The sequence below is a fragment of the Ictalurus punctatus genome, chromosome 1 (genome assembly GCF_001660625.3).
Source record: "Ictalurus punctatus breed USDA103 chromosome 1, Coco_2.0, whole genome shotgun sequence".
NCBI lineage: Eukaryota > Metazoa > Chordata > Actinopteri > Siluriformes > Ictaluridae > Ictalurus > Ictalurus punctatus.
Window position 1 is genome coordinate 2,993,208 of NC_030416.2, and position 23,160 is coordinate 3,016,367.

The following is a 23,160-nucleotide window of genomic DNA, read 5'->3' on the forward strand; positions in this document are numbered from 1 at the left end:
TTAATAGTAAAATGAAGCTTGATTAACCGGGTTTTCAGGGAGCGGCTGGATCAACTGCCTCCTGTGCTGTGTTCGAGTAAGGACGATTTGCACTCGCATTAAACGGGGTATGTAAAAAAACTAAAAACAAGCACGAAATTCATTGTTTAAACTGCAAGTGGTTTAAAAACCATACGGAGATGTCAAGGAAAGTGATTGAACTGTTTTACGACGTGGTTTCGCCCTATGCCTGGCTGGGGTTTGAGGTGAGTCTCTAAAGGTGCGTTCACACTTAAAGCGATTTTATTGCTGCAAGTCACCAGTAGGTGTTCCTACTACTGGTTGCATGGGTAGTAACATGGGGGGTGCAACTAACATTCCACTTTTGTCAACAAACCAGTTTTTTTAATGCTAAAAGGAAACATTCTGGGGGGAGAGCAATCTTATATAAAATTCACTAGTACGTGTGTGTGTGTGTGTGTGTGTGTGTATATATATATATATATATATATATATATATATATATATATATATATATATATATATATATATATATATTTGTATATACACACACACACACACACACACACACACAGAGTATCTCACAAGAGTGAGTACACCCCTCACATTTTTGTAAATATTTGATTATATCTTTTCATGTGACAACACTGAAGAAATGACACTTTGCTACAATGTAAAGTAGTGAGTGTACAGCTTGTATAAGACTGTAAATTTGCTGTCCCCTCAAAATAACTCAACACACAGCCATTAATGTCTAAACCGCTGGCAACAAAAGTGAGTACAACCCTAAGTGAAAATGTCCACATTGGGCCCAATTAGCCATTTTCCCACCCCGGTGTCATGTGACTTGTTAGTGTGACAAGGTCTCAGGTGTGAATGGGGAGCAGGTGTGTTAAATTTGGTGTCATCGCTCTCACACTCCCTCATACTGGTCACTGGAAGTTCAACATGGCACCTCATGGCAAAGAACTCACTGAGGATCTGAAAAAAAGAACTGTTGCTCTACATAAAGATGGCCTAGGCTATTAGAGGATTGCCAAGACCCTGACACTGAGCTGCAGCACGGTGCCCAAGACCATACAGCAGTTTAACAGGACAGATTCCACTCAGAACAGGCCTCACCATGTTCGACCAAAGAAGCTGAGTGCACGTGCCCAGCGTTATATCCAGAGGTTGTCTTTGGGAAATAGATGTATGAGTGCTGCCAGCATTGCTGCAGAGGTAGAAGGGGTGTGGGGTCAGCCTGTCAGTGCTCAGACCATACGCCGCACACTGGATCAAATTGGTTTGCATGGCCATTATCCCATAAGGAAGCCTCTTCTAAAGATGATGCACAAGAAATCCCGCAAACAGTTTGCTGAAGACAAGCAGACTAAGGACATGGATTACTGGAACCATGTCCTGTGGTCTAATGAGACCAAGATAAACTTATTTGGTTCAGATGGTGTCAAGCGTGTGTGGCGGCAACCAGGTGAGGAGTACAAAGACAAGTGTGTCTTGCCTACAGTCAAGCATGGTGGTGGGAGTGTCATGGTCTGGAGCTGCATGAGTGCTGCCAGCACTGGGGAGCTACAGTTCATTGAGGGAACCATGAATGCCAACATGTACTGTGACATACTGAAGCAGAGCATGAACAGTATGCAGTATTCCAGCATGATAACGACCCCAAACACACCTCCAAGACGACCACTGCCCTGCTAAAGAAGTTGAGGGTGAAGGTGATGGACTGGCCAAGCATGTCTCCAGACCTAAACCCTATTGAGCATCTGTTGGGCATCCTCAAATGGAAGGTGGAGGAGCACAAGGTCTCTAACATCCACCAGCTCCGTGATGTTGTCATGGAGGAGTAGAAGAGGACTCCAGTGGCAACCTGTGAAGCTCTGGTGAACTCTATGCCCAAGAGGGTTAAGGCAGTGCTGGAGGCCTCACAAAATATTGACACTTTGGGCCCAATGTGGACATTTTCACTTGGGGGTGTACTCACTTTTGTTGCCAGTGGTCTAGACATTAATCGCTGTGCGTTGAGTTATTTTGAGGGGACAGCAAATTTACACTGTTACACAAGCTGTATACTCTACTGTACATTGTAGCAAAGTGTCATTTCTTCAGTGTTGTCACATGAAAAGATATAATCAAATATTTACAAAAATGTGAGGGGTGTACTTTTGTGAGATACTGTATATGCGCATAATATCCAACGAGATGAAGGAGAAGCAGTGTGTGCTCTTTACCGTTGCAGCCATCTACATTCAAGGCTGTCTACCTGGAAACGATTCAGACTCACAGGCAACGTTCTCCCATTGGAAGTCGCTGCACCAAGTTGCTCCAAATTTGCATCAAGTTAAACTTTTCTCAACTGGGCACGCCCACATCTAGTCACTCGTATCAGCAGAAGTCGCCAGCTCTCACTGAAAAAGAATGGTATCCGGTCCATTCAGTAGTCATTTATTCCACTAAGTGTCTACTGTCAGCATGCATTCAAGAGCTCACGTCGGAAATAAAACCAAAATAAATTTTATTCTGGTCAGGCTCCACATAACTGACCTTTTACCATACTGAAGAGGAAAGAAATAAAGAAACTTGTAGCTAGCAAGCTCACTGAATTCGAATAGATTTTTGAAGTGTATATAGTGATCACTTCTTTATGAACATAAAATCCACCATCATGCTAGTACCCTAAACCACAGGTCCTGGGTCCTGATTGGCTGGAACAAACACCTTCACCCTAGCTCATAAACTGGTCATGAATTATAATAAAGATGTGACAGCGCATCAATTGATTCACTGATGCGGAACATAATCCACGTGCACAATTGCACACATACTACTTGTCTAAAATGTATGAGTGGAGACCACCTCAAATTATTCTGCTGAACATTTGATTCATGTGATTAATGGTGTGTTTTTCTTTCTTTCCTTCTCTGTGTTCAGGTGCTGTGTCGCTACAGAAATGTGTGGAACATGGAGCTCAAATTACGCCCCGCCCTTCTGGGCAGAGTTATAGAGGCAACAGGTAAAATAACAAAATACAGCACACTGATTCAGAACTACTTTACTTTTTTCCAGAGCATGCCCAATACCGGTCTCAGCCTCAGGTGCACCTAGAGTCTGGTATACTTCATACACTTTTCTGCCCACAAGCTTCAGAATCATACGCTTGGTAGTCTGATTGGCTGATGAGATAATCCTGCGTGCTTGATGCCTAACTCTGTGATTGGTCATTTTCAATGTCTGTCAAATGGTCTTTTTTTTGTGAAAGTGGGCAGGTCATCGCTACCTAGCTAGCTATAATAATAATAATAATAATAATAATAATAATAATAATAATAATAATACCATATATAATTTTCACAATATTACTGGTCATGATTTCAGAAGGTAGTCGTGAACGTGCTAAATGCCATCTTGACAGGCACCAAAACGTTAGCTTTGTAGACGTCATACGGAGATTAAAATGCACATAAAAACAGTCTAATGCATAGAGCTGTAAAGGAGCGTCAACAGGTCATTAAATGATTCCTACCACTTTTAAATTATAAAGCTTGCTTTCAGTGCACCCCTAACATGGCAGGTAAAACCTTGTGTTTGTGTGTGTGTGTGTGTGTGTGTGTGTGTGTGTTTGCAGGTAACAAGTCACCTGCAATGGTGCCAAATAAAGCTCAGTACATGATAACCGACCTGGACCGGCTGGCGTCTTATATGAACGTCCCTGTGTGTCAACCGTCTCACGCGTTTGAGGTTATGTTTATTAAAGGTATTTAAAAAAAAAAAAAGTCAATGTTTACATAATTCACACAGTTTGTAGCTGCTATATTGCTATATTGTAAATTATAACAAAAGCTATCTTGCTTTGCAGATGTTCCAATACATTAATTGTAACTATAAATGGATAAAAAAATAGGACATGCCATTCAATAATAAATGGAAATAATTGTAATCATTGACAAACTGCTATGGTATAAGAGGAATAAAACACTTCAGAATGAGCTGGTATTGGAAAATGATCAGCTTTGGTAATTTTAATAATTGGATCTTGGCTTGATGTCGGGCCACATCGCAACTCCTTAGTGTTTTATTCCTTCTCTCTGGGTCACTCTCTCAGGTTCTCTCCCTGCGATGCGCTTTATAACTGCCGTAGCAGAGAAAGAGAAAGATGGCGATCACCTTTTAGAGAACGTTTCTAGAGAAGTGTGGAAGCGAATCTGGAGCACGGATCAGGATATCTGTGAGCCAGCGTCTCTCTCCGAGGTAATACTTACATGTACATGTGTAAAAATCATCTGAACTGTTAAACCAATTAAATTATCTCTTACAATGGCACCTGTAAAGGGGTGGGATATATTATGCAGCAAGTGAACAGTCAGTTCTCAAAGTTGATGTGCCGAATGCAGGAAAAAATGGGCACACGTAAGGATCTGAGCGACTCTGATATGGGCCAAATTGTGATGGGTAGACGACTGGGTCAGAGCATCTCCAAAATGGCAGGTCTTGTTGGGTGTTCCTGGTATGCAGTGGTTAGTACTGAGGGGGGGAAACTACAGCTGTGGGTCTTATACGGCCTGCCAGGCACTTTTATCCGACCCGCAAGGCAGCTTCTAAATGGATTAAATATAATTAAATTTGAGTTAGGGATTTGGTCCAAAAGGACTATTCTGATGCAATACCAACCAAATCCAATAGATGGTGCTGTATCCTGGGGTGGATGTCTTTGGGTTCTATGTTTCTTTTAGGGGGGTCTGGGCATACTCTCCCCAAAACTTTTTTAAAGGCACCAAATCATCTTTCTAGTCATGTATATTTTGGAGTAACACTGGGTGTTCAATCTATAGAAATAAGGTTATTTTTGGTCAAGGTAAACCGGTCTCATAATTTGTGTTCAAATATGACTTACTTAAATTATACAAAAATAAAGAAATTAAAGTCCCCATCCATCCATCACCAACAGAAGGCAAAAATGCCTCTACATGTAGACAAAATACTTTTTGGATTTTATTTAGAGTGAGAGAGAGAGAGAGAGAGACAGAGAGAGAGAGAGAGAGAGAGAGAGAGAGAGAGAGATGTTATATTTATATTGGATTTATATTGTACATTTTTCCTCATCATTATTTGTTTTGTGTTAAAGTTTTGCCAATGGTCAGCATAATTAATAAAACCAACGTAAAATGTTTAATCAGTAAACTGTGTCTTGTGTGGATCATTCGCTGACCAACAGAATGGCTCGATTAAAGTATATACATGCTGGACGTAGTTGAGCTACAAGTCGGATTTCAGTCAGACTGAAGCGTTTACATGACATTTAAAAAGGGACAGGTTTAAGATGCGAAAAAGGGGGGGGGGGCAGCGACGTCACTGGGCTCAGTGATATGTAATTCCCTGCTGCCTTGGCATATTTTCATGGTGATGGATATGTAGTAATAGTTATCTAGCAATGCACTTTATTTGATTTTGATCATTGTAAATATGGCATACAATGGATATTAATTGAGAATTGTTCTTTAATAATATGCCAAATCTTTCACTCAGATTGTAATATTAGAAAAAAAAAATATTTCAGAACTGTTTATTACACATCTGTTTTCATATGTTATATGCAGTGACATGCATATGGGTAGAAATGTAAGAAACTGTGTGTTTGAGATGTTCTAAAGATATATAATTATAAACAAATCAAAAAGAAAGGAGTGGGGGTTCGGGTGGGGGGGCTGCATGTCCATAAATAAAAAAAGGTTTCATTTGTCACACATATAGTATGTGGCCCTTCACTTGGTGTCAAAAACTGATCTGGCCCTTGGGTCAAAAAGGTTGCCCACCGCTGGGTTAGTACTTGCCAAAAGTGGTCCATTGACGGACAACAAATTGCTGAAAAAGGTCATGCTGGCTATGATAGGAAGGTGTCAGAACACAGTGCATCGCAGCTTGCTGTGTGGGGGGCTGTGGGCACTAGGATGCGCTATGGGAAGAAGGCAAGCTGGCCGAGGCAGTAAGATGCTCTGGGCAATGTTCTGCTGGAAAACTTTAGGTCCTGGCATTCATGTGAATGTTACTTTGGCACATACCACCTACCTAAACATTGTTACAGACCACGTACACCCCTTCATGGCAACGGTATTCCCAATGGAAATGGCCTCTTTCAGCAGGATAATGTGCCCTGCCACACTGCAAAAATTGTTCAGGAATGATTTGATGAACATGACAAAGTGTTCAAGGTGTTGACTTAGCCTCCAAATTCCTCATCAACTAGCATTACACAGGATTGCTTAATTGATGGATGGACCAGTGGTCCACCACAGCAACTCTATTTGATTCCGCAAACTCGTAAATCCACACCAACCAGTGAGATTAGTACCACCTGGAGGCCCTGCTGAGTCTTGTCTTAACTGCAGGCCTAAAGGTCTTCCACATACTAGTGGTTCAACCTCTTGTCTATTCACCTCTACTGTCTCCCCCTCATCTGAAATCTACCATCAAGTAGAAAAACTGTGGCAACTTGACATTTTACCACATTTTACCACATAGAAGTGAAAAGCTAAGCAAGATCAAGAGGCTATGGCCTTCTGCAAGCCAAAACAGCCAGCGTAGAAGTCAATGGAGTCCTGAGATATGCCACACCCATGTTATGTGTAAAAAACATGAACACTCTGACAGTGCCCCATGAAGCACTTCTAGGTAACCTTCATAGTACTGAGAAGTGCCTCATCAAAGATCCAGAACATGCTGCAGCACATAATGCAGAGATTGCCAAGCTTGAACATGCAGGATATGCAATCAAAGTAAATGGCGCACTTATGTAGAAAGTAGAAAGACAGACGGAGTGCTTAAAGGAATCCTGGTTCATTCTGCACCATAAGGTGACACAGGTTTTGATGGAGGCCTGAGAGTAGTGTGTTGTAATAGTCCAGTTTTGAGATAACAAGAGCCTGGACTAGTAGCTGTGTAGCCTGTTTAGTGATATAGGGTCTAATTTTCTTGATCCCGTACAGAATGAACCTACAGGATCCTGCAATTGTTGAAATCGAAAGTCACCCCAAGCTTTCTGGCTGTCCTGGTTGGTTTGAGTGTGGTTGAGCCAAGCTGTACGGTGAGGTTGTGGTTGATTGAAGGGCAGGCAGGGAGGAGCAGAAGCTCAATTTTTGCCAAATTGAGCTTAAGGTGGTGTTCCCTCACACAGTTTGACATGTCAGACAGGCAGGTGGAGATGCGTTATATAAGCAGTTAGAACTGAAAAAGTTCATAAAAAAATTCCCCATAGTTCAGAAATGTAGAGCTCTGCCAATATCTCTAAAAATGGCACTTACCTACAGTGTGCTTACATCTACAACAGCCACCTTTCTTTTCTGCAGGAATGGACTGCTTCGGGCAATTTGTGGTCAAAATAGGCCGTAGAAATGAGAAAAGATGGGGTATATTGTTTAAGTGCCTAACCATCAAATTATAAACGTTAACAAACATTTACAGGAGTAGTCCTGACCAGGGTTCTAGTGGAAATTAAGGGAATTTCAAACCCCAAACCTTTGGGTTACGTGTCAACAGATCTGGCACGTAATATGAAGAGGAATTTCACTTTTCAGCATGAGAATGACCCAAAGCAAACCTCTAGATCAAGGTTTTGGAATGGCCCAGCCCTAAATCCAATCAAAAATCTGTGTGGTAACATGAAGAGAGCTGTGCACAGGAGATGGCCAGCTAATCTGACAGAATTAGAATGCTTTTGCGAGGAAGAATGGGAAAATATCGCTAAGTCAAGACGTGCCGAACTCATTAACTTTCCGAAAAAGATTGAATGCTGTGATAAAATCTAAAGGTGCTTCAACTAAGTATTAGTTTAGGGGTCTGCACATTTATGCAACCAGGTTATTTTTTATTTTCCCCCCTAAAATGATTCTTATTGTTTTGCACTTTAATTAATAGGATAACATTTCACAATAAAGGTAGAAAACGTTCTGACATGACTTATCTTGGTTTAATTTAAAAACATTAAAAAAAAACTCTGCCATTTTAACAGGGATGTGTAAACTTTTTAGATCCCCTGTACCCTAAGGGTTTTCTTTCTGCCTGCTAAGACAGTAGTTATATCATACACTTTCTGTCAAACTGTCAATCAGAGTGTTGTGTGTGATAATTTATGACCCTCTGTGCTTCCCTGACTGGCAGGTCTGTAGGGGTGGTGAGGGGGGTAACCCTATGGAGTGTATTAGCTGGTCAATCTGGCTCCTTTGTGTCTGGGGGTGTTGTGGAGAGGTGTGTGTTGGGGGGAATAGCCCCCCTCCCAACAAAAGGTGTTTATGTTAATGAGTTTGGTTTTTGGGTGGGGCGAAATACGTCTAAAAAGAAATAATGTTTTTAATATGGGGATGTGTTTGTGTTACTGTGTGGCGTTATTCCGTTTGTGTAAACACACTGTTAGAAAAGCATGATGTTTGAATGTGTACATACAGTGAGGGGAAAAAAGTATTTGATCCCCTGCTGATTTTGTACGTTTGCCCACTGACAAAGAAATGATCAGTCTATAATTTTAATGGTAGATTTATTTGAACAGTGAGAGACAGAATAACAACCAAAAAAATCCAGAAAAACGCATGTCAAAAATGTTATAAACTGATTTGCATTTTAATGAGGGGAAAAAAGTATTTGATCCCTCTGCAAAACATGACTTAGTACTTGGTGGAAAAACCCTTGTTGGCAATCACAGAGGTCAGACGTTTCTTGTAGTTGGCCACCAGGTTTGCACACATCTCAGGAGGGATTTTGTCCCACTCCTCTTTGCAGATCTTGTCCAAGTCATTAAGGTTTCGAGGCTGACGTTTGGCAACTCGAACCTTCAGCTCCCTCCACAGATTTTCTATGGGATTAAGGTCTGGAGACTGGCTAGGCCACTCCAGGACCTTAATGTGCTTCTTCTTGAGCCACTCCTTTGTTGCCTTGGCCGTGTGTTTTGGGTCACTGTCATACTGGAATACCCATCCACGACCCATTTTCAATGCCCTGGCTGAGGGAAGGAGATTCTCACCCAAGATTTGACGTACATGGCCCCGTCCATCGTCCCTTTGATGCGGTGAAGTTGTCCTGTCCCCTTAGCAGAAAAACACCCCCAAAGCATAATGTTTCCACCTCCATGTTTGATGGTGGGGATGGTGTTCTTGGGGTCATAGGCAGCATTCCTCCTCCTCCAAACACGGCGAGTTGAGTTGATGCCAAAGAGCTCCATTTTGGTCTCATCTGACCACAACACTTTCACCCAGTTGTCCTCTGAATCATTCAGATGTTCATTGGCAAACTTCAGACGGGCATGTATATGTGCTTTCTTGAGCAGCGGACCTTGCGGGCACTGCAGGATTTCAGTCCTTCACGGCGTAATGTGTTACCAATTGTTTTCTTGGTGACTATGGTCCCAACTGCCTTGAGATCATTGACAAGATCCTCCCATGTAGTTCTGGGCTGATTCCTCACTGTTCTCATGATCATTGCAACTCCACGAGGCGAGATCTTGCATGGAGCCCCAGGCCGAGGGAGATTGACAGTTCTTTTGTGTCTCTTCCATTTGCGAATAATCGCACCAACTGTTGTCACCTTCTCACCAAGCTGCTTGGCAATCCTCTTGTAGCCCATTCCAGACTTGTGTAGGTCTACAATCTTGTCCCTGACATCCTTGGAGAGCTCTTTGGTCTTGGCCTTGATGGAGAGTTTGGAATCTGATTGATTGATTGCTTCTGTGGACAGGTGTCTTTTATACAGGTAACAAGCTGAGATTAGGAGCACTCCTAATCTCATATATGAGGGGTCATATACTTATTTCCCTCATTAAAATGCAAATCAATTTATAACATTTTTGACATACGTTTTTCTGGATTTTCTTGTTGTTATTCTGTCTCTCACTGTTCAAATAAATCTACCATTAAAATTATAGACTGATCATTTCTTTGTCAGTGGGCAAACATACAAAATCAGCAGGGGATCAAATACTTTTTTCCCTCACTGTATATGAGTAGAATATTTGTTTTGTGAAATAAATGAAAACAATTGTTGATTATGTTTTTAGGGATCCTGGTTTACCTTTGAATAAAAAGTTTAGGAGTTAAAGCGTCTTTTTTAAAAAAAAAAAAGAATCTGTTTCAAATAATCGTTTGTATTACATACATTCCAAACACAAACCTTTAGGATGTAAAAATGATTAAAAGAGCTGTTTAAAAAGAATCCGTATTACTAGGCTTCCAAAAAAACTCATAAAAACTTTAGGAGGTAAAAATGGTTAAAAGAGCTGTTTAAAAAGAATAGCGCATATTACATGACTTCTAAACAAAGATCCTTACGAGCTAAAAATGTTGGTTAAAAAAAAGTGCTGGTTAAAAGATTTTTAAACTAGGAGATAAGTTTTTTCCAGAGATGTCTACCAGTCGCTGTAAGCAGTAATGAAGTAAAACTCAGACACCTCACTCTTGCTAAACCCCGCCCACACATACGTGTTTTCAGACAAGCCTCTCTCTCTCTCTCTCTCTCTAAACACACCCATACACGTGTTTTCATAGTAGCCAGTATGTTCTGTCAAAATGTCAATCATGGCGGTAAAACTAGAGGGCTAATTTATGGTTTGTGTTTTTCCTGACGGACAGTTCTGTAGGTACACCTAATTTATGGCTAGGGTGGTGGGGGTGGTTGGGGTAACCCTATCCACTGTATCAGTGGGTCATTTTGGCACCTGTATGTCTGGGTTGTGTCCTTCCATTCCTGGGGGGGGAGTGTGTTTTGTGTATTGTGGGGGATCTCCCCCAACAAACACCTTTTGTTGGGAGGGGGGCTATTCCCCCCAACACACACCTCTCCACAACACCCCCAGACACAAAGGAGCCAGATTGACCAGCTGATACTCTCCATAGGGTTACCCCCCTCACCACCCCTACAGACCTGCCAGTCAGGGAAGCACAGAGGGTCATAAATTATCACACACAACACTTTGATTGACAGTTTGACAGAAAGTGTATGATATAACTACTTAGGACATTCTAGTAAGTATTTTTTTCCCATATATTTAGATGTTATCACTTTATGAATCATAATTAACCTTAGTTTTATAGTAGCCTTTATTAACTACTATGCAGTATTGAATGTGTCCTTACATATGTATTGAACATTTATTTCTTTTTCAGGATGGTAAGAATAGTGCCTGTAGTGGATTTTTAGATATTCTCATGAACGTACAAAATGTTTGTATATTGTTATTTGTTGCACAGGCAGGACTGAAGGCCGGTTTGTCCTCCAGCGAAGTGGAAGAACTGCTCGGCCTGGCAAAATCTCAGCCAGTCAAAGACAAGCTGAAACAAACTATACAGGAAGCGATCAACTACGAGGCTAGCATCAAATCACTTTCTCATATTGATCAGATTTCACTAGTATTTGATATATTTAATTCTGTCTCTCTCTTTCTCCACAGGCGTTTGGGCTTCCTCTCATAGTCTGTCACGTTGACGGAAAACCTCAGGTGTTCTTCGGATCGGACAGGTTCGAGCTCATGGCTCACTGCATCGGTAAATAGGTTTTGTATTTAAATATTCAGGTGTATTATTGTATAATATACTTCAAATTAATCAGTTGTGTTGCATTTCGTCTTTCAGGAGAGAAGTGGCTCGGTCCACAACCTTTCAAGCCCACTTCAAATCTGTAACACCACCCTGTTTAAGCACAATTTCAATAAAACGTGTACCTACTCATATTGTGTGTGTGTGAGTGTGTGTGTTGGTCAGTTTATATATTATACGCAACATATAAAATATATCAATACTTTTTAGAGAGTATCATTAGGACCGTCATAACACTGACCAGCTCCATTGTTAATCTAATTGTGTGTTATTTCTGTCCCAAATCTTTCAATCCTTTTCCAGGTTACATAACTTCATTTTGTAAACAACAAATGTATAAAAAATAAAAACATTTCAAAACAGTTTAGACAGTGACAAATATCATTAATCATACAACCAGGGTATTGCGATTACATCTTTGCCATTCATGTCAGAAGATTTTCATAATTAATGTTTTTTTTTACAGGCCCGTTGGCATCATACAGGCTCCTGCAATATGCAAAATTAAAATGGTGAATATTGCAATTAGTTAATATAATTACGAAAACGAATAGTAGGGGGGCACGGTGGCTTAGTGGTTAACACTGTTGCCAAGCACCAATGGTGTTGGGGGTTCAAGTCCCGCCTCTGCCCTGTGTGTGCGGAGCTTGCATGTTCTCCACATGCATCAGGGGTTTCCTACCCCAGTCCAAAGACATGAGTTGTAGGCTGAATGGCATTTCAAAATTGTCTGTAGTGTGTGTGGGATTGTGCCCTGTGATGGCTTGGCACCCCGTCCAGGGTGTCCCCTGCTTTGTGCCCCGAGTTCCCTGGGACAGGCTCCAGGCTCCCCCTGTGTAGGATAAGCAGTATGGAAACGGATGGATGGAGATGTTTTTATACTGTTTATTATAAATGTATTATAAGATTCATTATAATTACATTTTTGGATAAAAGCATCTACTAAATGTTTTTGTTAAGTATATGGTGTGGCAATTATTGGCACCCTTTTAGTCAATACATTGCACTACCCCTCTTTGCCAAGATAACAGCTCTGAGTCTCCTCCTATAATGCCTGATGAGGTTGGAGAATACATGGCAAGGGATCTGAGACCATTCCTCCATACAGAATCTCTCCAGATCCTTCAAATTTTGAGGTGCATGCTGGTGGACTCTCCTCTTCAGTTCACCCCACAGGTTTTCTATGGGGTTCAGGTCAGGGGACTAGGATGATCATGGTAGGACCTTGATTTTGTGGTCAGTAAACCATTTGTGTTTGTTTGGAAAATCCAACCACCACCCATTTTAAGCTTTCTGGCAGAGGCAGTCAGGTTTTCATTTAATATCTGATGATATTTGATAGAGTCCATGATGCCATGTATCAAAATGTCCAGGTCCTCTGGCAAAAAAAGAATTATTTAACTGTGGGCATGAGGTACTTTTCCATATGGCTATGGATAAACACTTCTGTTGTTTATTGCCAGAAAGCTCTATTTTGGTTTCATCTGACCATAGAACCCGATCTCATTTGAAGTTCCTGTAGTGTCTGGCAAACTGAAGACTCTCGAGTTTGTTTTTGGATGAGAGTAGAGGCTTCTTTCTTGAAACCCTTCCATACAACTTGTGGCGATGTAGGTGACTTTGGATTGTAGTTTTGGACTTTTGGACACCAAGACGCAAATAACTTCTGCAATTCTCCAGCTGTGATCCTTGGAGATTTTTTTTGGCCACTTGAACCATCCTCTTCACAGTGCGTTGAGACAATTACGCACCGAGATTTGAACGGATTCCTTGAATCTTTTAATTATATTCTGCGCTGTAGAAGATGAAATGCCAAAAATCCTACCAATTTGTCTTCGGGGAATGCTGTTCTTCTCAATGTGTTGGATTATTGGCTGACGCATCTGTTGGCAGATTGGCGAGCCTCGACCTATCCTTGTTCTTGAAGGACTAGGCCTTTATTGGAGGCTCCTTATATACACTGACTACGTTTACATGGACAGCAATAATCTAATTATTGACCTTAATCTGTGTAAGATAATAATGTGATTAAGGTGTTTACATGGATCGCTTTTAGAATACTCCTGTCATCTTCCCGTTTTACATGTTATAGATCATAATTAGATTAAGAGCCCGTGTCATTACGTCACTGCACCACGCCTTCCGACGTCCCTCCAGAATGTTACATATTAACATACAGCTCCTCTTTGTTATGGTACCGTATAGTTTTGGGTGTTTCATTTTTAATTTTACAAAAGCTTCAAGAGCAGTTAATCATTTGTCATGCTAAACGTACAAATAGACGACTGCGATTACAAATTCTCCAGAAACAGGTCTCATTTGTACTTTCATTCGGCAACATTTCATTAATGCCACCGCGACAAACTCGGAGGTACTGGATGAGAGTATGAAGTAAGGACTGGTGGGAGAGAGTTGTTTTAATGGAATTTGATGACGCCGAATGGAAAGAAAATTTTCGCATGTCGAGGAGATCATTTGTAAAATTATGTTCCGTGATGGAGGGTGTCATGAGTCCCCAGGAAGTCACTGTACGTGCACCTGTGCCCTTGGAGATGCGGGTGGCAGTGGTCCTGTACCGACTCGGTAGCTGCGGGGAATACCGAGTAATAGCTAATCAATTTGGCGTGCACAAATGCACGGCCAAGAAGTTTGTGTACATGTTTTGCAAAGGCATGGTATCCTATGCAAAAAATCTAATCAAGGTTCCTAGTTTGGAGGAGGCAATTGCAATTGCCCACCGATTCGAAAAGGAACATCACATACCACAGATAATCGGATGCGTTGACGGGACGCACATTCCCATACTTCCGCCAAAAGATGGATATAGGGACTTTGTTAATCGTAAAGGATGGCCCTCATACATGCTTCAGGCAGTTGTGGATGACTGATATTGGTAAGTAGCCAAGAATACGTTTATTTCCCTGTATTAGCCCACATGAATCTTGCCTTTATTGTATATAGCGCGTATTACGTGTTTGTTGTTTGATCAATTGTTTTTACTGGTATCTGTCCTATCATAGGTTCCATTTTAAGTATTTATTTCCCCTGTGAAGTGTTTTATGACTTGTCTGTAACAAGCACAATACACATTTTTTATTTACTTTAAAATATAAGTGATTTTCACTTAGATATGTACCTTTCTCTCAAACCTATATATCGTATGCAAAACGGTAGAGCCTAAGTTGTTTATCTGCTAATATGACCAATAAACTCAGCTATACTTCTGAAATGCTGACATTATTTTTTTCTTGTTTTATGAAGAAGTGCTGCACATTTTACTTTAATGTGAACTAGACAATTTCTTTGAGTACTTTGTGTTACTCATTAATTACAGAAAGAAACACCATTTATGTTGGGTTTTATATGCTTTGATTCCAGGAACACTGCACACAGGTTTGAAATGTAAAAAAGGACAACAAAAAGGGACCTCTTCAAGTTCTGCTCGCTTATGTTAAATATTACTTTACAAAAAATAGAGGTTTAAATTAAAAAAAAAAAACATTTCAACCTCATACAGGGTGTAAGTTTCACTTACTAAGCAATTTTATATAACAAAAGACAAGGCACATTCTTTCCTGTAACACAGGCAAATATGAGGTAGGCAAACATATCTAATCTGAAGCCAATACAGGCATTCACAAACTATTTTACATAAGCAGATTGTCTGCTAACCTAATGGCAGGCTGCTCACAGGTGAGTGTACATTCGAGCATTGTTATTTGCTTCTTCTGACCCATGTTTAGCAGTGGATGTATTTGACACAGCAGAACCATGCATGGGAGAGTTAGCTGGCTGTGTGTGATAACAATATTGAAAGTGTTGGGGGTGCAGTGAAGGAGGTGCAAACATTGGCTGTGGCTGGGTGCTTTGGAATCCCTCAGGTACTGATATCAGGCACTCGGTGGAACGGACATTGCTCTCAATTAAAGCACTAAGGAGTCTCTCCTCTTTTTGCTCGGATTGCTGGATTTGGTTTTGAAACCATTCATTTTGTTGCCTCATCATCTGCATGATTAACTGCTGATGCTGAGAGATCACAGTGCCTCTCACTTTCTTCTTTCTTCGAGAGTAACCTACACAATATGTTTCCATTAAAAGAAAAATAGAAACATCAGTTGAAGTGACAGGCTTTGATAGCAATAACATAGCTAAAAGTCTTGAATATATATATATACATACATATATATACATACACACACACACACATACAGTGAGGGAAAAAAGTATTTGATCCCCTGCTGATTTTGTACGTTTGACCACTGACAAAGAAATGATCAGTCTATAATTTTAATGGTAGATTTATTTGAACAGTGAGAGACAGAATAACAACAAGAAAATCCAGAAAAACGTATGTCAAAAATGTTATAAATTGATTTGCATTTTAATGAGGGAAATAAGTATATGATCAGTATCTCAATCAGAAAGATTTCTGGCTCCCAGGTGTCTTTTATACAGGTAATGAGCTGAGATTAGGAGCACACTTTTAAAGGGAGTGCTCCTAATCTCACCTTGTTACCTGTATAAAAGACACCTGTCCACAGAAGCAATCAATCAATCAGATTCCAAACTCTCCACCAAGGCCAAGACCAAAGAGCTCTCCAAGGATGTCAGGGACAAGATTGTAGACCTACACAAGTCTGGAATGGGCTACAAGAGGATTGCCAAGCAGCTTGGTGAGAAGGTGACAACAGTTGGTGCGATTATTCGCAAATGGAAGAGACACAAAAGAACTGTCAATCTCCCTCGGCCTGGGGCTCCATGCAAGATCTCGCCTCGTGGAGTTGCAATGATCATGACCACAGTGAGGAATCAGCCCAGAACTACACGGGAGGATCTTGTCAATGATCTCAAGGCAGTTGGGACCATAGTCACCAAGAAAACAATTGGTAACACATTACGCCGTGAAGGACTGAAATCCTGCAGTGCCCGCAAGGTCCGCTGCTCAAGAAAGCACATATACATGCCCGTCTGAAGTTTGCCAATGAACATCTGAATGATTCAGAGGACAACTGGGTGAAAGTGTTGTGGTCAGATGAGACCAAAATGGAGCTCTTTGGCATCAACTCAACTCGCCGTGTTTGGAGGAGGAGGAATGCTGCCTATGACCCCAAGAACACCATCCCCACCATCAAACATAGAGGTGGAAACATTATGCTTTGGGGGTGTTTTTCTGCTAAGGGGACATGACAACTTCACCGCATCAAAGGGACGATGGACGGGGCCATGTACCGTCAAATCTTGGGTGAGAATCTCCTTCCCTCAGCCAGGGCATTGAAAATGGGTCGTGGATGGGTATTCCAGTATGACAATGACCCAAAACACACGGCCAAGGCAACAAAGGAGTGGCTCAAGAAGAAGCACATTAAGGTCCTGGAGTGGCCTAGCCAGTCTCCAGACCTTAATCCCATAGAAAATCTGTGGAGGGAGCTGAAGGTTCGAGTTGCCAAACGTCAGCCTCGAAACCTTAATGACTTGGACAAGATCTGCAAAGAGGAGTGGGACAAAATCCCTCCTGAGATGTGTGCAAACCTGGTGGCCAACTACAAGAAACATCTGACCTCTGTGATTGCCAACAAGGGTTTTTCCACCAAGTACTGTCATGTTTTGCAGAGGGATCAAATACTTTTTTCCCTCATTAAAATGCAAATCAATTTATAACATTTTTGACATGCGTTTTTCTGGATTTTTTTGGTTGTTATTCTGTCTCTCACTGTTCAAATAAATCTACCATTAAAATTGTAGACTGATGATTTCTTTGTCAGTGGGCAAACGTACAAAATCAGCAGGGGATCAAATACTTTTTTCCCCTCACTGTATATATATATATATATATATATATATATAAAAAGTGTTTCCATTTTCTACATTATGCATATTTTAAATGTTGGGACAAATATGTGCAGCATACAGTAGCTAGCTTATGTAACAACTACTGAACCTGATGAGTCAAACTAATACATGCCTCCAGAGAGTTGTCTTATACATGTACATACATACATACCCCCTATTTAACTGAAATTTCATTTACCTTGTATCCTGGGTGGGTCGACATCTGGTGCTGTGGCTGAAAAGCTTTCCTCGAGTACCAGACGTATCACCTGATGATGTGGTATCTTCATCTGCATACTCGTTCATTTCCTCCTGGCGAGCTAGACAACTCACTTCATCCCCAACGACACTCTCTATATGGCGAAGTAAATACATAAAATTAGCAATGTATAGACTATTTACTGTAACCTACTAGTTAGCTAATAGCAGAAAAACAAATACAACCTGCTCAAACATACTTACCCTCCACTGAATTCAGGTGTTCCGCTGCATCCTCGTCCTCGTCAAACCCAATGTCCAATCCACTCTCGGAAATGTTGGACAAAGGTCGATGACCGAGTATGTCATGCATACTTTCAAAATACGGGAAACCACTGGGGTTATTCTGTTTTTTCGCCCGATAATAGCTAGTTTTTAGGATTTTCCAACGGGTGAGCACTTGTTCAGTCGAACGTACGTACGTAACCTTCCTCTCCCATTCTGTCTGCAACTCTTTTAAATATGTCACCATTCCTGTTCTTAGGGCCATCAAGGAACTTCATAATATCCATTTCTTTCAGAATACCAAACATTATCATCGTTTCCTGCTCGGACCAAAAATTTACCTTCTTGCTTGTAGCCATGCTCTCTTGTTCGCCGTAAAATCTTGAGAACTGCCGTGTGTGATCGTGTCCTGTCGCAAAATGTGGTGAAAACTCTCACATGATGTTCATAATGTGATTAAGGTGTTTACATGTCTGTAATACACGTTCATAATGCGACTAAAACAGGAGTACTCCACCTGTCTTAATTCGATTAGAGCTTACTTAGATTATGACCTTAATTAGATTAAGGTTGGTGTTTACATGGTGGTTTCTTAATCAAAGTATGGTCTTAATTAGATTAAGAGCGGATTATTGTTGTCCATGTAAACGCAGCCTATGATTAGACGATTGCCTCACCTGTTTCACATCAGCTTCTTATTTCAACTTGTCACATCGCTATTAGTCCTAACTTGCCCCGTCCCAACTTTTTTCGAACGTGTTGCATGCTTCAATTTCAAAATAGACATTTATCTTAAAAAAACAAAAAAACAAAAAACTATGCAATTCATTACGTAAAACATTAAATACCTTGGCTTTATACGGTCAAAGTACATTTACAAATCACTCCTCTTTGTTTTTATCCATACTTTCCCAACGTTTTTGGAATTGGAGTAATATATTTAACAAAGTTTTTTTTTTAAATATATAAACCTGTGTTGTGTTTGCAATTGTTTGATATGTTTGTGTGTGTTTACCTGTCTATGTCCTTGTCACATTATTCACAGACTATGCATAATGAATTAATTGGTTACAGCTAAGCAATTTTAGATACTTTTATATGACTAATTTTTGAGGCATAGCACACCATAACAATCTGAACACAACAAATTGATTGGTACTTGTTTTCTCAAAGCCTAACCTGTTTGTTTTTCTTTTCTTTTTTTATACTTACGTGTGGCAGGTATAAATGTGTTTCTGCGTTCACCTGAGGCAAAGTTAGAGTGAAATCACTTCGTGTTAGCCAGCAAGCTAACAGCACGCGCCCATTGGTCGACCTGACGCTTCGATAACTCCAGCTCTGATTGGTTGGTTAGTTTCCCCGCCTACGAATAGATAGCGAAACTGGCTGGAAATTAGAAATAAAAATAATTTTTTAAAACATTAAAAAAATGTAAAAATATATATTTTATAACATCTGGTGACTTTCAAGTACAGAAAGCACAAGTCAGAATCTTGTCTGCGTGTTCACTAGGAAACGGTCCGCGCAGTCACGTGACGTGAATCAAACTATCAAACTGACTCGCTGCGAATCGAATCATTTGATTCTATTTTGAATTTGGATCTGACATATCTACTTTAAAGAAAAAGGAAGAAAGGAAAGCACAACTGCAATACAGTAGACAGACTCTATCCGTGAACAGTACACGTAGGTCATATTAATAGCGATTAACTGGACGTATATTAACTTCTGCTGCTTTAAGGGTTGAACTTTGCCACAGTTTACTCCATTCGTGCCACGTTCAACCAAGGACGACTCGCACGCGCATTAAACAAGGTACGTAAATAAATGAATAAACAATTGCGCTATTCATCATTTAATCTGCAACTCTAAGGTGGTTTTAAAAAACACATGTATGTCAACGCAGATGTCAAGGAAAGTGATTGAGCTGTTTTACGACGTGGTTTCGCCCTATTCCTGGCTGGGATTTGAGGTGAGTCTCTAAAGGTGCGCTCACACTTACAGTGATTTTTATCGTTGTACCAGTTTTCCAGTTTTCTTGAAGCTAAAATGAAACAATGTGGAGGGAGAGCGATCCTCGGACCTGTTTACACCTGGTCACTTCATGCGTTTTGTCTGATCGGATCGTTATCTGATTTGTTCAAAGGGTTCTGTTTACACTTAACATAATACTCGTCTAAAATGTATGAGAAGATGTTTCAGATCATCTTTCATTTGATTTCTGCTGAATATCTGATTCCTGTGATTAATGCCGTGTTTTTCTTTCTATGCTTCTCTGTGTGCAGGTGCTGTGTCGCTACAGAAATGTGTGGAACATGGAGCTCAAATTACGCCCCGCCTTTCTGGGCGGAATCATGCAGGCGTCAGGTAAATAAAAACATACAAAAAAAAAAACAATACATAACAACTTAACTTTTTCCAGAGCATGTCCAGTACCAGCCTCAGCCTCAGGCGCTCCTAGAGTCTGATATCCTTTATATACTTTTCTGGCCACAAGCTTCAGAATCATACATACAGACTACAGTTGATAGTTTGATTGACTGATCAGATAATCCTACATCCCAGACGACTGGTTATGGGAAGAGCTTTATGATTGGTTGTTTGCAATGTCTGTCAAATGGTCTTTTTTGTGAAAGTAGGCGAGTCTTCTCTAACCAGCAAGCTATTATAATAAGGTATACGCTGATCAGCCTTAATATTAAAACCACTGACGATGTGAATAACATTGATTAACTCGTCGCAGTGGCACCTGTCAAGGGGTGGGATATATTACACAGCAAGTGAACAGTCAGTTCAACAGTCAGATGTGTCGGAAGCAGAAAAAAATGGGCAAGTGTAAAGATCTGAGCGACTTTGAAAAGGGCCAAATCGTGACTGCTAGACGACTGGGTCAGAGCATCTCCAAAATGGCAGGACTTGCCGGGAGTTCCCCGTTTGCAGTGGTTAGTACCTACCAAAAGTGGTCCAATGAAGGACAATCGATGAACCAGCGATAGAGTTTTGGGCGCCCAAGGCCCAATGATGCATGTGGGGAGCGAAGGCTAGCCCGTCTGGTCCGATCTCACAGAAGAGCTACTGGCCTCCAAATTCCCCAGCTTTCATGTTTTCTAAAGCTTGTTGTGAACAGTGCTAACCGCCATCTTGACAGTCGCCGAAACTTTAACTTTGTATATCAACATCATACTGAGATTAAAATGTATTTAAAAACAGTCTATTTTGTAGAGCGTTAAAGGAGCGTCAACAGGACATTAAACGATTCCTACCACTTTTATATTATAACGTTTGTTTTCAATACACCCCTACCAGGCCATGTAAAACTTGTGTGTGTGTTTGCAGGTAACAAACCACCTGCAATGGTGCCAAATAAAGGTCTGTACATGGTGAAGGACTTGAACCGGCTGGCATCTTATATGAACATCCCTCTGCGTCACCCTTCTGACCCGTTTGAGGTCATGTTTAATAAAGGTATTTTTTTTAAATGTCCACATTTACATAATTCACACTGTTAGCTGCTATATTGTAAATGATAACAGGAATTAACTTGCTTTGCAGATGTTCCCCTATATTAATTGTAACTTATAAATAGATAAAAAGTACGACACTTTGTTCAATAATAAAGGAAAAAAATATCGTTGGCAAATTGCTGTGGTATAAGAGGAATAAAATACTTCAGAGTGAGCTGGTACTGGAAAATAATCAGCTTTGGTAATCGTAATGATTGGTTCTTAGATTCATGTCGGGCCACATCGCAACTCCTTGGTGTTTTATTCCTTACACGATGTATAACAATTCATAAAGGCAGGAATATTTCACACCGTTGTCAACTAGCTTACCCAAAGTTTAATAGCAATCGATCTAGCATCATCATTTCTTTCTCTCTCTGTGTGACACTCAGGTTCTCTCCCTGCGATGCGCTTTATAACAGCTGTAGCAGAGAAAGAGAAAGATGGCAATCGCCTTCTGGAGAACGTTTCTAGAGAAGTGTGGAAGCGAATCTGGAGCACGGATCAAGATATCTGTGAGCCAGCGTCTCTCTCTGAGGTAATACTTAAATATAAATGTGTAAAAGCCTGTTAACCTAGCCAGTAGTGGGTTTGTATGGTCCGACTGGGCTAAACATGTGTGTGTGTGTGTGTGTGTGTGTGTCCCACCAGAGGCCATTGTTGGACCAAAAGTGATGTGACGCTGCACCTTTTATTAGACCTGTATGTTGCCAAATTTTCATATATATCACATAATTTTGTCATAATTAAAGAATAAAATCAGCCGTTGGCAGTCATTGCGTTCGTCCCCTGAGCCGCTGTGAAGGAGAACACACCCAGAATCTGCTAAAGAAGTTCCCTCAAGTTCAATCTCTCTAGTTTGACTGTTTCAGTTGCCTCTTATGGGTCAACAGAAAACAAGAACATGTGACTATGGTGTGTTTGGTCCATTAAAAAACTGGCAAAGCTGCTAATTATTAATTAGCGTCACACTTTAGTCTTGCCACCTCGTTCACTGACATATACCATAAGCCGTTTTGCTGTAGTTGTTTTTTTCTGCCTGCTGGGATGTTCTTGTAGGTTTTTTCATTCAGATATTTCGATGCATCACTTTATGAGTCACAATTGACATTAGTTCTATAGTAGCCTTTGTTTACTAATATGGAGTATTGAATTTGTGTGTATGTACTGAACATTTTCTTTTTCAGGATGGTAAGAGTTGTGTCTGTGGTGTGTTTTTTTTCCCCATAAAAATAGATATTCCCATAAACTTACAAAATGTTAGTATATTGTTATTTGTTGCACAGGCAGGACTGAAGGCCGGTTTGTCCTCCAGCGAAGTGGAAGAACTGCTCGGCCTGTCCAAATCTCAGCCAATCAAAGACAAGTTGAAACAAACCACACAGGAAGCCATCAACTATGAGGCTAGAATCAAATCACTTTCACATATTGATCACATTTCGCTAGTATTTGATATATTTAATTCTGCTTCTCTTTCTCTTTTTCCGCAGGCGTTCGGGTTTCCTCTCGTCGTTTGTCACATTGACGGAAAACCTCAGGTGTTCTTCGGATCGGACAGGTTCGAGCTCATGGCTTACTGCATCGGTAAATAAGTTTTGCATTTACATATTCAGGTGTATTATTGTATAATATACTTCAAATTAATCAGTTGTGTTGCATTTCGTCTTTCAGGAGAGAAGTGGCTTGGTCCACAACCTGACAAGCCCACTTCAAATCTGTAACACCACCCTGTTTAAGCACAATTTCAATAAAGTGTGTACCTACTCATATTGTGT

The 23,160-nt window shown here is 40.6% G+C and overlaps 3 protein-coding genes across 8 annotated transcripts; 2 read left to right on the forward strand and 1 right to left on the reverse strand.

Moving 5' to 3' along the window:
• The first annotated feature begins 27 nt into the window (after positions 1 to 27).
• LOC108264329 (glutathione S-transferase kappa 1) lies at positions 28 to 11,921 on the forward strand. 3 transcript variants are annotated; one of them, XM_017465771.3, is made up of 7 exons: positions 28 to 107; positions 2,932 to 3,013; positions 3,626 to 3,754; positions 4,103 to 4,248; positions 11,226 to 11,342; positions 11,426 to 11,519; positions 11,607 to 11,921. In XM_017465771.3, the coding sequence occupies exons 2-7, from the start codon at positions 2,962 to 2,964 to the stop codon at positions 11,654 to 11,656; spliced, it is 588 nt and encodes a 195-aa protein (XP_017321260.1). In that variant the 5' UTR covers positions 28 to 107; positions 2,932 to 2,961; the 3' UTR covers positions 11,657 to 11,921. The 3 variants fall into 3 exon arrangements, with proteins under 3 accessions (XP_017321260.1, XP_017321253.1, XP_017321268.1); XM_017465764.3 differs by having other exon boundaries at positions 51 to 245; XM_017465779.3 differs by lacking the exon at positions 28 to 107 and adding an exon at positions 174 to 259.
• A 2,990-nt stretch (positions 11,922 to 14,911) lies between these two features.
• On the reverse strand, positions 14,912 to 20,018 carry LOC128629175 (uncharacterized). 2 transcript variants are annotated; one of them, XM_053676013.1, is made up of 5 exons: positions 19,885 to 20,018; positions 19,095 to 19,268; positions 17,862 to 18,291; positions 17,599 to 17,752; positions 14,912 to 15,643 (listed from the first exon to the last, which is right to left on the reverse strand). In XM_053676013.1, the coding sequence occupies exons 3-5, from the start codon at positions 18,145 to 18,147 to the stop codon at positions 15,556 to 15,558; spliced, it is 528 nt and encodes a 175-aa protein (XP_053531988.1). In that variant the 5' UTR covers positions 18,148 to 18,291; positions 19,095 to 19,268; positions 19,885 to 20,018; the 3' UTR covers positions 14,912 to 15,555. The 2 variants fall into 2 exon arrangements, with proteins under 2 accessions (XP_053531988.1, XP_053531968.1); XM_053675993.1 differs by having other exon boundaries at positions 17,862 to 19,268.
• On the forward strand, positions 19,443 to 23,152 carry gstk1 (glutathione S-transferase kappa 1). Of its 3 annotated transcripts, NM_001200353.1 has the most exon segments (9): positions 19,470 to 19,518; positions 19,624 to 19,697; positions 19,789 to 19,854; positions 20,168 to 20,249; positions 21,219 to 21,347; positions 21,778 to 21,923; positions 22,672 to 22,788; positions 22,876 to 22,969; positions 23,057 to 23,150. In NM_001200353.1, coding segments are annotated over 7 exon segments (684 nt in total). In that variant the 5' UTR covers positions 19,470 to 19,518; positions 19,624 to 19,697; the 3' UTR covers positions 23,107 to 23,150.
• Positions 23,153 to 23,160: the final 8 nt, after the last annotated feature.